The 16,450-nt window shown below is 35.4% G+C and overlaps 2 protein-coding genes and 1 pseudogene across 3 annotated transcripts; 2 read left to right on the top strand and 1 right to left on the bottom strand.

Moving 5' to 3' along the window:
- Window positions 1–1,715: 1,715 nt before the first annotated feature.
- Window positions 1,716–4,304, bottom strand: LOC143580291 (protein TIC 21, chloroplastic-like). Its single transcript, XM_077063367.1, has 4 exons — window positions 4,041–4,304; window positions 2,847–3,104; window positions 2,145–2,348; window positions 1,716–2,052 (listed from the first exon to the last, which is right to left on the bottom strand). The coding sequence occupies exons 1-4, from the start codon at window positions 4,302–4,304 to the stop codon at window positions 1,939–1,941; spliced, it is 840 nt and encodes a 279-aa protein (XP_076919482.1). The 3' UTR covers window positions 1,716–1,938.
- Window positions 4,305–6,914: 2,610 nt separating this feature from the next.
- LOC143580290 (UDP-glycosyltransferase 84B1 pseudogene) lies at window positions 6,915–8,366 on the top strand (annotated as a pseudogene).
- Window positions 8,367–14,015: 5,649 nt separating this feature from the next.
- Window positions 14,016–16,011, top strand: LOC143580289 (tRNA-specific adenosine deaminase TAD2-like). 2 transcript variants are annotated; one of them, XM_077063365.1, is made up of 7 exons: window positions 14,016–14,081; window positions 14,427–14,464; window positions 14,542–14,608; window positions 14,695–14,854; window positions 14,939–15,017; window positions 15,699–15,802; window positions 15,923–16,011. In XM_077063365.1, the coding sequence occupies exons 1-7, from the start codon at window positions 14,016–14,018 to the stop codon at window positions 15,958–15,960; spliced, it is 552 nt and encodes a 183-aa protein (XP_076919480.1). In that variant the 3' UTR covers window positions 15,961–16,011. The 2 variants fall into 2 exon arrangements, with proteins under 2 accessions (XP_076919480.1, XP_076919481.1); XM_077063366.1 differs by having other exon boundaries at window positions 15,939–15,993.
- The last annotated feature ends 439 nt before the right edge of the window (window positions 16,012–16,450 follow it).

The raw sequence follows: 16,450 nt of genomic DNA, 5'->3' as shown, positions 1-16,450 counted from the left end.
TGAAATTATAAAACTTAAAAATATATCCATTATCATACCAATACTTCAAACCACTTTCTTAAAAGAAAGTCATGAAGCAAAGAAGTTGGCCTTCTAAGGCTTTAACAATCAAGGTTGATTTTCTTAAAGCAAACACGTTGAGTGAATAATTGAATATGTACTTTATGAAAGAATGAATACTTCTTTTTTAATTTAACATAATTTTTTTCTTGGGCAATGTCTTACAAGAATTGGTAATGTCCTAATGTTATTTTTTCTTAATGATAAATGCCTGAACGCTACTATATTAACGAAAATTTTAAATTAAGTGCAGTTCAAATGAGCTAAATTAGTCGGCTTCCGGTCTAACTAATCCGATCGCCCAACTGGCTTGGTTCTGAAACAATTAATTAAACTTAGCTGTTGGCCTGTTGGCCCAAGGGCGGATCCAGTGTTTAGCCAAAGGAGCCTAGGCATCCACTCAAAGCTCTAGTTTATGATATAAGCATCTGATATATTAAGCGCAACGATTCATGTGTCTCATCCTTATTTTTTTCAGTGCCCCAAACCCAACTTTTTGAGCTCAACTTCCAAGCATAAATTTTATCTTGTTTTGAAAATTAGCAGCTAAGCCCAAATTGCTTAATTGTTTGACCTCATCATAAATTGAAATTTTGAAATCTGCAAGTTATACAGGAGTGAGAGATTAAAAGGTTTTCACATCTGATCAATTATATATCGTTTAGATATTTTTTGTGGTTTTGGTTTCTCTTTTTTATTTTAAACTACGAGATACGTTCATCAATTGTTCACATTTTTTATATTGAATTATATTGTTTCGTTTTGATTTAATGGGTTTACGCATTCTTGAAATTCAAAAGACATGAGATTTTTGTTATCATTTGAAAAACAGTGATTTGGGTTCTAAGTTTCTAAAACATTCTAGCTAATTTAAATTCTAATATGACTGTTATAATAATTAGACCGAAACTAATTTAGCTAATTTAAAGTCTAATATGAGTATATGATTGTTACAATAATTAGACCGAAACTAATTTAGCTAGAATGTTTTAGAAACTTAGAACCCAAATCACCATTTCTTAAAAATTCCATGCCTTTTGAATTTCAAGAAACATGTAAACAATGTTGCTAGACGTAAACTATTGTCTTTGTTGATTATTGTGTAATAAGACTATAAGAGACTGAACCTTGTATGTTCAAGAAACAACATACGACAACAACGTCATTGACATTTGACATATGATCTAAACTCTAAAAGAGTCACGTATTGAGCAAAGCCACCACCTAATTGTTTAAATAAAGTGTTAAAACACAGAATCACAGATTATACGTATAGCGATTTAGTGAAACAGCAAATACTAATAACTCAAATCCTGGACATAAGTTATTATTATGTATTGAAAGTAAATCATATAACTTGATATAAAACATATTAAATAATAAATATTGTTTGAGACTAACAACGTTTTTTTTGTGTTATACACGTTTACAACTACACTTTAACATCAGCATCCGCATAAGACAACGACAGAGGTATAGCACATTATTAGCACATAGTCTTATGTCAGTTATAAGAGTGACCGCGGTGGAGGTATAACGCATAGTCTTATGTCAGTTATAAGAACGACAACGGTGGAGGTATAACACATAGTCTTATATCGGTTATAAGAACACGCCCATAAGAACATGAACACGCTAACCAATACAAATATGGTTTTGCTTGCTTCATGTGTGAGATGTAACTTTCTTATTTCAAACAAAAGAACATAACAAATCCACTACAGACATCTGTGATCTGACCCATGAAATAAAAACACTAGAACCCTATCTCAACATTGAAATACAAAAAAATTATAATTACCATCAAGCCACAAACGCAGCTTGTTCAACCAAACTTGAATCCAAATCAAACCTTATTCCATCCGCAAACAGAGATCCTTATGCGGCCTTAGGAACCGGGATGGCATCTGAAGGTGGTACTGTAACTGACCGTAGCAGCTCCAAGGAGAAAACAAGTCCCAAGAAATGTGACAGGATTGTGTTTGCGCTTGCCTACGATAGCCAACATCATGATTGCTATGCATTTACTTTATATGCAGTAATAACTGATATGCAAACGGTTGAAGAAATGCAAGGATTATTACCTGGACAAGGAAGACATCCAATGCAAGGACGGGGCTAGTACCGGGAGAGATACCCTGGTAATAAGGGTTAGCCGAGGTGGTGAGGGCCTTAGCCACCAGGAGTCCTACGGTGGCTTGCATCCCAAGGATGGCTGCACCCATACCCAAAAGGTTCACGGCTATCCCGTTTTTTAAGCTCTTTACAACATCAGCACGTGGTGGAGCCTGAAAAAATAGTCATACCCTTATAAATTTCCTTTCCAGTTTAATGAACTTGTTCATCACTGTTAACAATCTCCTCTTGCAACAAATATATCACACTCCAAACATCCTTACATCTGCGGTTTCTATCCTATATCTCCATGTAAGAGACTTAAATCAGAAACTTATGCAGTCTGACAACATTCCTACTACAAAATCTCTGCATGCATAAGCATAACTTTATTCTATCTGACATACAACATATCAGAGAATATAAATTCCAATGCCCTCTTTGTCTGATTAGATAACACGCACACACGCTCATCATCATTTCAATACTTACAAAACCAAGAAGTTAATTGTTCGACCCTATGAGGCCTTCTAGCCTTCTAAGAATTACAAAATTCAGTGAGTAACCCTCTTAACTGCTAGTACTAACTACCTTTTTACCAATTTTACAAGATATTGTAATACACACAGACATGGCATTTCATACATTAGTAGTTAACTGCTAAAACATACCTTTGCAGGGTCATTGGCGGTTTTCTTAAGCCTGTCAGAAAGCCGAATATAACCGAATGACCAGAACACCGAGAGGAAAGCCGCTACAATACCACCAGCAGTAGCATAGAATGTAGCCGGTGATGTAATTTTCCCGGTAATGACAACAGAAAACGAAAGGATGACTGCTGCTACAATTGTACAAACAAGCTGTCCCCAAAACCCTAAGCTACCCAATCTCTTGAAATACCTTGATGTACTCTCTAATCTCTTTGCAACCTACACAATAATTAAAACCACAACCATATGATCACAGGAATACTGACTCAACCTTAAGTATGGCTGTGTATGAAACCGAAAAAACCAATCCCTAACCAAAACAAAAACCAACGATTTGGTTATATGTTTATGTAAAAAGTTAACTTACGGTTAGGTTCGGTTAGGTTTTGCATGTAATAAAAACCGAAAAAATTTCTAGTCTTTCAGTTTTTTTTTTTTTTAATTTCTAAGACTTAATAAATACGCTACTCAATTATTTTAGCCCAAATGTCTAATTATCAATAATAAAAATCATTTAGGCCTAAATCATTATTTTGGGCCAAATTTTATGTTTAGCCCAAAAATTTTCAAGCTCCAACGCAAAACCAAAAAAGCTGAACCGAAATAAAAACCAATGGTTTGGTTTTATGTTTTTGTGAAAAACCAAACTTATGGCTCGGCTTTAGTTTTTGCATGTAATAAAAACGAACCAAACCAAATTTCTAGATTTTCATTTCTCTAAAGTCATTTATAAAAATTTAATAAATATAAATATATAACTCAAGTATTTTAGCTCAAATGTATAATAACCAATTAGTTATTAATTAACAAAATGATTCAGACCTAAATGATCATTTTAGGCTAAACTCAAAATTTTCAAGCTTCAATGGTAAAGCCTAATCTAACCTAACCGAAACCGAAATGTTTTCAAAAATCCAAAAACCAAAGTTTTGATTTTTGGTTCGGTTTATGCCAAAACCAACCCAAACCGAACTCTGCACACCCCTAATTTTCACAATGACTTGAACTTTAAACAAAATTGATCTTTGCAAATACCAATTAACATAAACCAAAAACCCGAGGAAGTTATTCGCCTAAACATCAAAAAAAGACAATAAAGAATTCAAAGAGATTATTATTTTTATTATATTATAATTATTATTATTCAGTAATTACCTGTGCAAGTTTTGCCTTTTCGGAATCGTCATTGGGCGGACTGTAGGCTGGTGAGATGGGAGCAGAAGCAAGCTTATGGTATTTGAATGGAATTTGATTATTGTGTAGTGAAAAGTGGAATGGATGAGTAGATGATGAGAGTGAAGATGGGAAATTGGGGGTTGAGAGAGGACGGTGGAGTTTGGGTAGTAGTGAGGATTTGATTCCGGCCAGTGACGGCGGTGCATTGCCGGAACGAGCTGCCGGCAGTAGAGACGTTAGCATTTTGTTCAGTAGACCGGTGGAGATAAAGTGGTCGCTCTTCTTGCTTTCAGAAGAAGGTTTTGTTTTCTCTTTGGTTCTTTTTCTTTCTTTATTTTCTTCCCACTCCAAAGATTCTTAAAATATCATAAAAGTGGGCATTGTTTTGATGGGACGAGCTCGGGACAGTACTGGTACTGATCCTGGAAAGTTGAAATATATGGTATCGGTCCCCGAAATATTCGGTTTAGTACTGATATTTCATGCAAAATTCGGGAAATAAAGGTACTGTACTGAACCGTACTTGTACCGAAAACTCAAAACTTGATACTGAAAACGCTCAACCCTACATTGTACCCATATTTCTAGGACCATATTGGGAATTTTCTGATAAGGTCGGTACGGGCACCTTCGAGTATCCATGTGTGGGTACGTTGGGTAGCCACGGCTAGACCGTCGTCGATACCTTGCAGCATGTAAGCGGGTATATTCCATGGCTTTTAGTTGTCAGTGAAAGAAGAGGAAAGAGAGAGCGCTTGTGTGTGCGTAGAGGAGGGAGAAATGGTTTACGGATAGGTGGTAACACTGTTGTTGTTGTTGGGTTATAGTTGCTGGTTGGTTCCTTCGGTTTGTCATGAGTTGTCCATAGGTGACTGGATCTTTGCCGACTTCCTTGGACGAGTGCCCCTATTGGACTAAAGTAAAACTCTTAATGTCAAACCCACAACTCTTGATTTTCAATACGAAAAGGATAATGCATATAAGCATACTGAGCTCGCCTTGTAATATTCGATGGGCTAGTATTTGGACCACATGGTCATTAGATGTATTTTGGATATACAACCAATGACCAAAGTATGCATGCCGAAATAGGCCCATCCTAGCTTTAGTATAATGTCGATACATCTGGGAGCGATTAGGATCCTAGCCACAACCATAGGACATTTCCTTAATGTATTTTAACAAAATAAAATGCTCAAAGGAGAACTAGAGAGCCACAAATGTTCAACACAAAGAACCTCATAACCAACATCAAACATAAACAAACATGTGTTTAACAAAAAATTGTTGGCAAACATTTAAAAAAGTTACAAAATTTTTAAAGCCACTAAAATCTTAAAAATAATTCAAAATATAAAAGTATTCACCTCAACACCCCAATTTTTATCCCCGTCTTAAAATATTTAACAAAAAATCATAAATTCTAATATATTCACTCTTCTATCACCAAGTTATATCAAAAGGCTAGTTGAAACCCTATATTTAAGGTTCTACTGGTACACCTCACTAGAGGTACAAACAAGTCAAGTCGCTCACGAGCTATTCAAAATCAATTCGATAAAAAACTCGAAATTAGTCGAGTTCTTTTTAGTTCGACCTCAAATAAAACTCGTTTAATTATTGAGCTAGAGCCCAAGTCTAGTATGGGAAGCTCGTTGAGCCTTGTATATATTTTAAGTTCGACATATTTTGTACTTATATGTGTTAACAGTCCCAATTAAGTCGAGGTTAGACCCATTTAAGTTTTTCTCAAAATATATAAAAACTATTAAAAACATAAAAAAAAACAAGTTAAACCCAAACTTAAAAGCTACTAAGCTCCTGTAAGTCAAATCTGAAGAAGAAATCACACAAATCCGTCGTCTGCAAGCCTTCAACATCTTGATTTCCACGTAATTTGTTCTTCCGAATAACCCTTGGAATCGCCATTCTTCGATATTATATTCCCGGTAAGTCTTTGCATTGTATTTCAATTACATGCTGTGTTTTCAGCATTTAATATGTTGTTTTTGTATGACTGCGTCTGCGTGGTTAATTCTGCTGTTTTTTAGTCATTAAACTTAAGGTGGTGTTTGACTGGAACACATCAAAAGGAGTCACAGACCTTTGTAAATCTTAAAACAGACCTTTGTAAAATGTAAACTGCTGACTCCTTAACGTTTGACTGGAACATATTTTGTGCATAACTCGTTTTGATCCGAACATATTTTAGGCATAACCCGTTTTGATCTGAACATATTCTGGGCATAATCCATTTTGACCCAAATATATTTTGGGCATAACTTGTTTTGACCCGAACGTATATTAGTTTTGTAGTCATAACCCGTTTTGACTGAACATATTTTGGGTATAACCCATTTTGATCGACCTAAACATATTTTTGCCACAACCTCTTTTGACCCAAACATATTTTAGCAATAACCCATTTTGACAAGTATATATTATTATTTTGTTTCACGTCCTAGCCCGAACAAATAAATGACCGTTTTTTAAATGAACCCCACCGTCCTGACCTTAACCAATAATTAAACGCAAATATCAATGTAATAAAGTTTGATGTATATGAAATCGTTTAATACTTCGCACAACGCTAATTTAATTTCAACAGCCGGCGCCCTCGTTTCCGCATATATTTTTCGTTATGAAATATCTATTCCTTTGATACATGCAACAACAGAAAAAAAACACATATAAAGTTACTTGAATTCTTAGTATTATTTCTCTTACAAGATGCCAATCCGTAATTCCACATTTAATATTTTATTTGATGATCATTATTGTTTTTGTCGTCCATTGACGTCCAATGTTTACAATGATCTTCAAATATTAAAGAAGAACTATAATTTAGTAATTTACTGTTAACATTATACAACAGTTTATAGATACATCAGATAACTCAAGTCTTTCTGCACCTCAAAAATGGATTCTTTATGTGAACAAAATCAACAAACAAATGTTCTTCTAGTCACACTCCCAGCTCAAGGTCATCTTAATCCTATACTAAGACTTGGCCAGAGTCTTGTTTCCAAAGGCCTCCATGTCACTCTTGCCACCACCAGCATTGCCTTGCCAAGCAGTTCCTCCACGAGCGGTATCCGCCTAGAGTTCATCCCCGACGGTCTACCTGCAGACTACAACCGAGGGGCTGATATAGATTACTACATGGACACGTTAAGCAAGTTCGCACCTGTTAACCTCCTAGCCTTAATTAGATCCTGTAAGAGTAAATTTGCATGCATCATCAGTACACCTTTTGTGCCGTGGGTGGCTGATGTGGCGGAAGAGGTTCATATTCCACACGCCATGCTGTGGATCCAACCATGTATGTTGTACCAAATATATAATCGTTACTATAATCGGCTTGATGAGTTCCCTACTGAAAGTAACATGAATATGAGCGTAAAGCTGCCCGGGCTGCCAGTTTTAAGTGCGGAAGAGTTACCTTCGTTTGTTCTTCCAACTAACAAGGTGCATACATTTCATGGTGTGCTAAGGAAAGTGTTTAATAATTTACACAAGGTGAAGTGGGTGCTCGGGAATTCGTTCATGGAGGTTGAGAAAGATGCCATTAAGTCAGTTAATGATGCTGGATGTGACTTTTGGACGGTCGGGCCATTAGTTTCGTCGAAGATTATGGGTAAGGAAGAAGATGTTGGTTTTAATCTTTTCAAAGCGGACGGTGAGAGTAAATGTATAGAGTGGCTATATAAACAAAGCGTATCTTCTGTTGTTTATATCTCATTCGGGACTATCCTTTCGTTGTCGAAAAAAGAAATAGAGAGTATAGCTACTGGTCTAAGAAGTATAAACCGACCGTTTCTGTGGGTGATAAGGTCATCAAAAAATCAAGGACTTCAAGAATTAGGGATTTTGGAAGAGATTAAGGAACAAGGATTGATTGTGAGTTGGAGCCCACAAGTGGAAGTGTTGTCACATCCTGCGGTCGGGTGTTTCTTGAGTCACTGTGGGTGGAACTCACTGTTGGAAAGCCTTGTGAGTGGTGTGCCGATTATTGCGTGTCCTCGGTGGAGTGATCAACCCACAAACGCTAAGCTCGTGACTGATGTTTGGGGTGTTGGTGTGAGGTTGAAGAAGAATTCCGAAGGTGTTCTTAGCGGGGAGGAAGTGGGGAGATGCGTCGAGGAGGTTATGAGTGGTACGAGATCTGAGGAGTTTAGGAAGAATGCTTTGGAGTTAAAAATGGCGGCGCGTGAGTCATTGGCGGAAGGTGGCTCATCAAACAATAATATTAAGAAGTTTGTAAATGAAGTCATTTCTTCTTCGTCATATTTCAAACAAAAGTAAGTGCGGAGATTACATCTTATGTGTAATGGTTTTACTAAAAGGTGGAAAAAAATGTCTTGCCACGTCACTATTACACATGCATGAGTGAAATTACTAACCAAATTCACTAAAGTATGTAATGGTTTCATATGAAATTAGTGTGAGGCGTTTGTATGTGATTTGTCCAAGGAATTTAACGAACTTCTGTTGCATACACCATCCGCTTCATGTCTTTTATGACCGTGAAAGGCATGAATCCTTGATTTAGCTAAATATCATCCATTATGTGCCGCTTATTATTGCAAATCAGTGATTATTTTGGATTGAGTATTTGAGTTTTCAGACTTCAACTGCCATAGGCACCGAGAAATGGAACATAATGGAGAGACAACCTTAATATCAACCTCTAAAATTCATTTAATGTTCACTTTGTGAGACTCTAATCGTACCACTTTAATGGAAGATAAATATCTAATATGACCAGGACATGATCGAGGCCATAACTTTAGTTAGTCGTTAAAGTAATGCATACAGGGAGTGATTAGTTTAAATAGATTTTGGAAAGCCTCGCTGCCTGTGTACCGATTATTGCGTGTCAACAGTGGAGCGATCAACCCACAAATGCAAAACTTGTGACATACGTGTGGGGTGTTGGTGTGAAGCTAGAAAAGAATTCTGAAGGTGGGGAGGAATGCGTAGAGGAGGCTATGAGGGGTCCGAGGAGTTTAGGGAAAATGCTTTGAATTAATTAAAAAACTCCCGTTAAATACTAAAACAAAACCGACCCAAACTCTTACTAATTAGGATTATTTCTTTGACCACAAGTAAACTTAAATAAACAAAACATGCTTTCAAACTAATCTCTTAGACTATTAAATTTAACAATTAACTCCAACAACAACAATATTAAGATATTTGTAAATGAAGTCCTTTCTTCTTACTAGTCACATTAATTTGGAACAAAAATAGTCATGGATATCAAACTGAAAACTATTTAATATATATGGACTAAATAAATATAATCTTATATACTTAATAATAGATATTTAAAATTTTAAAACAGTAATTTGAGTTAAGTTGTGATTGAATTTGGATATACAAGTACACTAATTTATTTACCGTATAATTACTCTACTTAATTCTCACGTTTAGCACGTTAATTGCATTTGTACGCTAACTTTCCCATATATATATATATATTGGTTTATGAGTTTGCTACTCCAATTATATTTCCCAATTCCTTTCAGCAAGGAGATCGTTGTTTTAGCCGTCATGTTCACAATAAACTTCAAATTATTAAAAAATAAAAATAAAAATTATAACATAGTATTTGTAACTTGTAAGTTATAAATATTATATGATCACAGGTTATAAATATCCTCATGATCACCTAATTCTTTCTCTACCTAAAAAATGGAACAAACAAATGTTCTTCTAGTCACACTCCCAGCCCAAGGTCATCTAAGCCCTATACTAAGACTAGGCCAATGTCTTGTTTCTAAAGGCCTTCATGTCACTCTTGTCACCACCACCACCACCACTACTGTCCTCCAAAACAGTTCCTTCGCTCGCGATGTCCGCCTAGAGTTCATCTCCGACAGTCTCCCTGCAGACTACAACCGCGGGGCTGACATAGATTATTACATGGACACGCTAAGCAAGTTTGCACCCATTAACCTCCTAGCCTTTATTAGATCTTGTAAACATAAATTCGCATGCATCATTAGACATTAGTACACCTTTTGTGCCGTGGGTGGCTGATGTGGCGGACGAGGTTGATATTCCATACGCCATGCTATGGATCCAACCATGCACGTTGTACCAAATATATAATCGTTACTACAATTGGCTCGATGAGTTCCCAACTGAAAGTAACGGATTTCGCATTCGGTGTTTTTAAGTTTGTAACTTCGGGTGGTGAAAAGTACTTTAACGAGAAAACATAGATGTGTTAGACTTTTGGTTTATCAGATTCAATACTATATTATGTTAGAATATAGATAAAGAAAGAGCATTATATGTCAAGGTGGGCATAAAACCTAGTTCTGGACTTGACCTAGTGTACCCGGTCCAAAACCGGACTCGGCTCTACTTGACCTGCAGGTATGAATCAGGTTTCAATTTCTCCCCGGAACCGTACTTGAACCCCTGGAACCAGTTCCACTTCTACTCGGTAAAAATTAGGAACCGACCTAGCCAAAACCTAGGGCTGTCAATTTATGACACGGACCTGTTAACATGACACGACACGACACGACACGACACAGGATTTAACAGGTTTTGGTTTGAGCTTAACATGTTTCGTGTCTTAAACACATGTCAACCTGTTTAAGACATGTTTAAATTCGTGTCTTAACAGGTTAAAGACCCGTTAACCTGTTAGTAACCTATGTATATTTTTAATTTTAAAAATAAATAAATATATATACTCTCCTAATGTCCTAAACCTAAAGTCATACTTACATAGAACATTTCATTCAGGCCCGTCAAAACCGGATGTTACATTTTTAATGGATGTTATGATTTGCTTCTATGATTTTTTGTTTCAAGTATGTTATAAATTTGTGGTTTTTTTGCTTCAAATATGTTATGGATTATGTTTTAATTAAGACTTTTATGCTCGTTTTAAAATTTTTTGTTTCATCACACATGCATTATTCATTGTGTCTTTAAACAAGTTTATTGACAGGTGTAACAGGTTAACCTGTTACTAAATAGGTTCGTGTTCGTGTTCGGAAAAAATGACACGATTAGTTATCGTGTCATGTTCGCGATCACAGGTCATTGTATTTTATCGTGTCGTGTCGTATCGTGTCGTGTCCGACATGTTATGACAGCCGTATCAAAACCATTCAGAAACCCGACCACACCCAGAACTGATTCATACTCAACCCGATTCTTAAATTTTGTTGACTAGAACCGAAACCGGTTCTTGAAAAAACCCGGCCCAAAGAATGTTCCGTGCTTCTTCAGAACCCATTGTTTAGTTGTAGACCAATTGATCGGAAACTCTGCTGCTCCGTAAACCGCCAGCCATCATCGCCGGCCGCCGTAAACCGCCCAAATCAACCATCGGGTTGCCGATTCTTTGAGCAACTGAGCCATAAATCATCCAGATTCTGGTTTCACTTTATAGGTAAACTACTAAACGTCCAATTGTTTAATTTGCAAATTAAACCGTGAATTAGTTTGCAATGTTTATTAGTTTCGATTGCTTAATTGTTTGCTATAAGTTTGAACTTTGAAAGTGTGAATTGAACTAGACAATTGGGGCTTGTGCAATGAACCACAGGCCACAGCTTTCTAGGAAATTTTAATTGAGAACCAGTAAACAATGGCTTGACTAAGGGGGTATGTTTATTTGTTTGTTTACTTATTGAGAAGCAAAATGTGTTTGGTAAAGCTTCTTCAAAAGCTTCAAATCGGAGCTTTTTATAAATTGCTTTTGCTTTTCAAAAAGCAAATAAGCAAAAGAACAATTTTAAAAGCTCACCCAAACAACCTCTAAATGTCTATTTCACGACTTGAACAAATACCATCAAGTGTCTTGTAGTTTATGTTCAAACTTCTGAATCTTGTGGTCAGTTGATCCTAATAGAAGACTTTTGTACTTTTCGTCAACCGTGTCTATTTTGGCCGTTAAGTCAGGGGTAAGACGACCCTTTTGTATTTTTTTTCTTTTATAATTTCTCATTTCTTTTAAGCTGGGTTTAAGTGTTATTTTCATATCTGTGGTTTAACCAACTACGCAACTTAAGTACATTTTTTAAAACTTTTTGTAACCAAACACTTCGCGTTTCAAGAATCATGCCATTTTCATACTTTTCGCTAACCCAGTCTTTTAAACTGGCACGTTTTTTACCTCTACCTATTTTTGTCAAAACCCGTTCTAACCCGAACCAAAATGACCTTATTTTATAACGCTGAATGTTAAAAACGTTTGTGGTTGATGTTTCTGAATGAATCAAAGAGTTACAATTATGCATATATATATATATATATATATATATATTCAAAAGGGTCTATCTATATATATATGGGATAATAATATATAGACCTTGAACATGTTCTTCTTCTTTCTCTTAAATTTGAGACTGTTAAGTACACAGCCGTATCGGATTTATGACTTTGACGATCATCTGACGCTTTCTTGGGCAACTAATTAACGTTTAGGGTAAGTTTTATAATCATAAGGTTTTGTGATAATCTGTTTTCAATTTGTAAATTTGCTGGGTTGTTTAAAAATCATATATATTCAAGTTTAGATATAAAACTCTGTAGTCCAATTGAAGCTACTAATTTGGTCGCTTCAATCTGGTTGGGTTGTGGGATTCAAAAGCAAAATAGAAGTGAAACCTAGATCTGAAACCCCTTGAAGAAGAGAACCATATATATGTATTTTAATTATTATTTTTTAAATAAATGGATAAAATGAAAGAAGGGTCTGAAATTACTGTTATGTCCCCACGTGAGCTGCACATGACCTAATTTAACGATGAAATTTAACAAGGTTAGGGCCACAGGACAAACGCTGTTGGATTTTAAAACGTAAAGGACAAAACACATCCATTTTGAAGATAAAGGACACCGAGTGAAATTTGATACAAACATAAAGGACAATCTCTGCAATTTTGTCTAATATATACAATTATAATCCCATAGTAGTTTTTTAGATTTTTTGTTTTTTATTTGTATTTTGCGTTATGATTTTTTTATTATTTTTTGAAACTTTTAGGGGTTTTCTATTAAGATCCAAAACCCCTCAACAAAATATTCAAAAATAACAATAAAAAATTCATAACTCAAAATATAAATCGAAAACAAAAAAATTAAAAAAACTAAAATGTTTTATTCGTTGTTTTCGTTAAAAAAAAACTCGAGAAAAGATTCTAATGAATTCACTTGAAATCCTCCGTATTTTGGAAGGATTTAGAATTCCTTTATTTAATGGAATTTGAAGGAATTGAATTCCAATCCAATTCCTTGACAACCGGGCACACCAAAATGGAATTATGATTCCAATTCCAACGAAACGAACACGCCATGTCATGAATTCCAATTCCTTTGAATTCTCACGAATTCTGTGAAACGAACGCGCCCTAAGGGTGAGCTATAAGCTTAATAGCCTATAACCGAACTGTTAACCGAAACCCAACCAAAAACCGAGGAAACCAAACCAAAAGTAACCGAAAACTGATTGACTAAAACCGAATTAATCGAAAATCGGTTATCGATTTTTTTGTACCCTTGGCTAACCGAAATTAACCTAACCGAACTGAATCATTCATATGTTTAATATTTTTAGCTTTTATACCTCCAGTTCTTGTATTTCATGCTTCATACCTCCATTTCATGTATTTCTAAGCAAAAAATTTAGCCTAAGTTTGGTTTTGGTTATTAACCGAAAACCGATTGGTTAATAAAATAGATTAACCGATAATTTTGTTTTTTGGTTTCGGTTTAGGCTAAAAACCGAACTGAACCGCGCACACCCTAGTACTAAGTGTTTGGATTGCATTGATAGCTAGTAACCAACAATATGAATTCATAAAATCTTCGTACTAGATATTTGGAATGCATACAGTTTGTAGTTGCTATAGGATGTGTTTTCTTTCCCTTCTTTTTTTCATGCTTATTTAACTCAATTTTTTTTTTCAGTTTTTTTTCCAAATGGCTTCGTGTGGGGAGCTAGAAAACACAGACATTGTTGCATTTATGAAGTTGGCATTAGAACAGGTATTCCTTGCAAGTTTAAGGATTCAATATGGCATGTTGACATGCTAAATTATTCTATATTTTTTTTTTGCCTCATATCATTGTTAAGTTAAATCGCCATTATAGTTAACGCCTAAAACTTACTTTAATCTATTAAATGAGGCATATGTTGCACTTTTAATGGGAGATAGGCAGTAGATAGCTTTAACTCAGCTAACCGACTTGACTCCAAACCTATTTGACAAATTATATTTTTAACAGCTCATTTTGGCCGATTAGCTGACCCGACTAGACCTGGTCACCGAATGCATTTGTACCATATGAAAGTACTTCAACTAAACATTGAATATGTATTTATCTTTTCAGGCTAAAATTGCATTTGACAGCCTTGAAGTGCCTGTGGGGTATGCCTCTTTTTCTGACACATGTGAGTGTTTTTGACATGATTTCATATTTTAATGATTTTATTTATCTGGAACAGGTGTGTTATTGTTATGGACGGGAAGGTAATATCGTGTGGAAGAAACCGGACTAATGAAACAAGAAATGTAATAATATCTGTTTTTCTGTTACCTTTTCTGTTTAACATGCCATTATGTTAATTACCATTGTTGAAGTGGGCTTTAAACTGCAGGCTACACGACACGCTGAAATGGAAGCTATTGATGTTCTACTTGATGAGTGGAAAAAATTAAAGCTTTCAAAGGCGGAAGTTGGTGAAATGTTCTCAAAATGCTATCTTTATGTTACATGTGAACCATGCATAATGTGTGCGGCTGCGTTATCATTTATTGGTAAACTTACATACCTTACTAAATCTCTTTAATTTCATATATAGATACTTGGCATCTTTTTGACCACATGACATGTGAATGTAGGTATAAAAGAAGTATATTATGGTTGTGCCAATGATAAGTTTGGAGGTTGTGGCTCAATATTATCCCTGCATACAACGAGGTTAATATTACATAGCAGTATCTGGGGGTGTGGATTCATGACATGAGATGAACTTAACACAGAATTCACGGGTTTGGGTTTAGTATAAACGGGTTCGGATCAGTTCCGGGTTGAACCTGCAGACTTATTTAGCTAAACGGGTCATGTCTGTATGACTGTATCAACCCGACGGGCTCGGATCATTTTCGGGTTGAAGCTGCAAACTCGTTTAATTGAACGGATCATGTCTGTCAACCTGACGGGTTCACGTGTTGATTTGTTTAACTCATTTTTTTTTAATTATATTTTTTTTAAATGTGTTTTATGTCATAAATTTAATTGGTTGGGTATCTTATGCCAAAGTTTAAATCCTAGAAAAGAAATTGACATTAAATTTTATAATATAAATGCAGTTCTTTTATACACATTTGTATTTTTTTTGTTACAAAACTTTAAGCTTAAAGTATTAATCTAAGGAAATTTTAAAAAGTTTGGGTTAGCCGGTGATCGTGCTCGGGATCGTATGTCTCATGTGATTTTCAAGTTTGGGGTTGTGTTGGATTGGCCTGCGAACCTGCGAAAACTACTCGTTTAGCACCCCTACTAGTATCCCTCGCGCCTTTAATTTTCAAACAAAGTTTATGATTTTTTGATTGCTTGTTTCGTTTGTGCGTTAACATGATAATGGCGGTATCATGATAGTTGTGAAGAGGATGGTGGGAAGAGTTACAAATGCAGTGGCGGGATAATGGCAGAAGAAGCCGTTTCTCTCTTTAGAAACTTCTACGAACTTGGAAACCCTAATGGTACGTCTCATAAACGAGTCTCAACTCTGTTGTTAGAGACTTACAATATGAATTTGAATAGAGAATTTAAGTATTTGAATAAATTTTAGTTTCTTATGTATTTTTTTTTATTTGATGCAGCTCCAAAACCTCACAGGCAGCCAGTCCAACAACCATGATGCAAACTGACATATGGGGTTTTGTGGCTTTAACTTATAAGGAGGCATGTTTACTACGTCTTGTTCTTCCGTCTTCCGATTACAAACACATCAGGACCACATGACTTCAAAAGGCAAGTGTGGTACCTGCAGGTAACCGAGCTTAATACGCGTCAGTTTCTGGGTATACGAGGTTGGATATACAAAACATGTGACTTTTTGAATAGCAAAAGTGCAAAACAATCATTTTTGACATGTTTTTAGGTCAAATTAAATGTTCTGTTTACCCATAGTTTTATTTCTACTTTGTACAATAAATTCTTATTTTTATCAGTATGATAAGGTTCCCAAATTTGACTGCTTTAAACTGATTTTGACTTTTAAGGAACTATAAAAAAATTTAACCTGTGTAACATTGTTCTTTTTTTTTTCTTTTTTTGAGTGCAATATATGGGATTTAGTTGATTTTGAAGTTATATTCTTTTGTTGTTGGCTTCATCTTCTTGATCTA

Source organism: Bidens hawaiensis, unplaced genomic scaffold (assembly GCF_021521415.1).
Source record: "Bidens hawaiensis isolate Kalapana, Puna unplaced genomic scaffold, B.hawaiensis_p1.1 tig00030301_1, whole genome shotgun sequence".
Taxonomy (NCBI): domain Eukaryota; kingdom Viridiplantae; phylum Streptophyta; class Magnoliopsida; order Asterales; family Asteraceae; genus Bidens; species Bidens hawaiensis.
Note: the sequence above shows the minus strand (reverse complement) of the source record. Positions and strands in the feature narration are given on the sequence as shown.

Coding starts and splice junctions, on each gene's coding strand:
- LOC143580289 (XM_077063365.1), top strand. CDS start 14,016: ATGGCTTCGTGTGGGGAGCTAGAAAACACAGACATTGTTGCATTTATG. Junction 14,465..14,541: donor AGCCTTGAAGTGCCTGTGGG/GTATGCCTCTTT, acceptor TATCTGGAACAG/GTGTGTTATTGTTATGGACG. Junction 14,855..14,938: donor GGCTGCGTTATCATTTATTG/GTAAACTTACAT, acceptor ATGTGAATGTAG/GTATAAAAGAAGTATATTAT.
- LOC143580291 (XM_077063367.1), bottom strand. CDS start 4,304: ATGCTAACGTCTCTACTGCCGGCAGCTCGTTCCGGCAATGCACCGCCG. Junction 3,105..4,040: donor AAAAGGCAAAACTTGCACAG/GTAATTACTGAA, acceptor ATTATTGTGTAG/GTTGCAAAGAGATTAGAGAG. Junction 2,349..2,846: donor CCGCCAATGACCCTGCAAAG/GTATGTTTTAGC, acceptor CTATTTTTTCAG/GCTCCACCACGTGCTGATGT.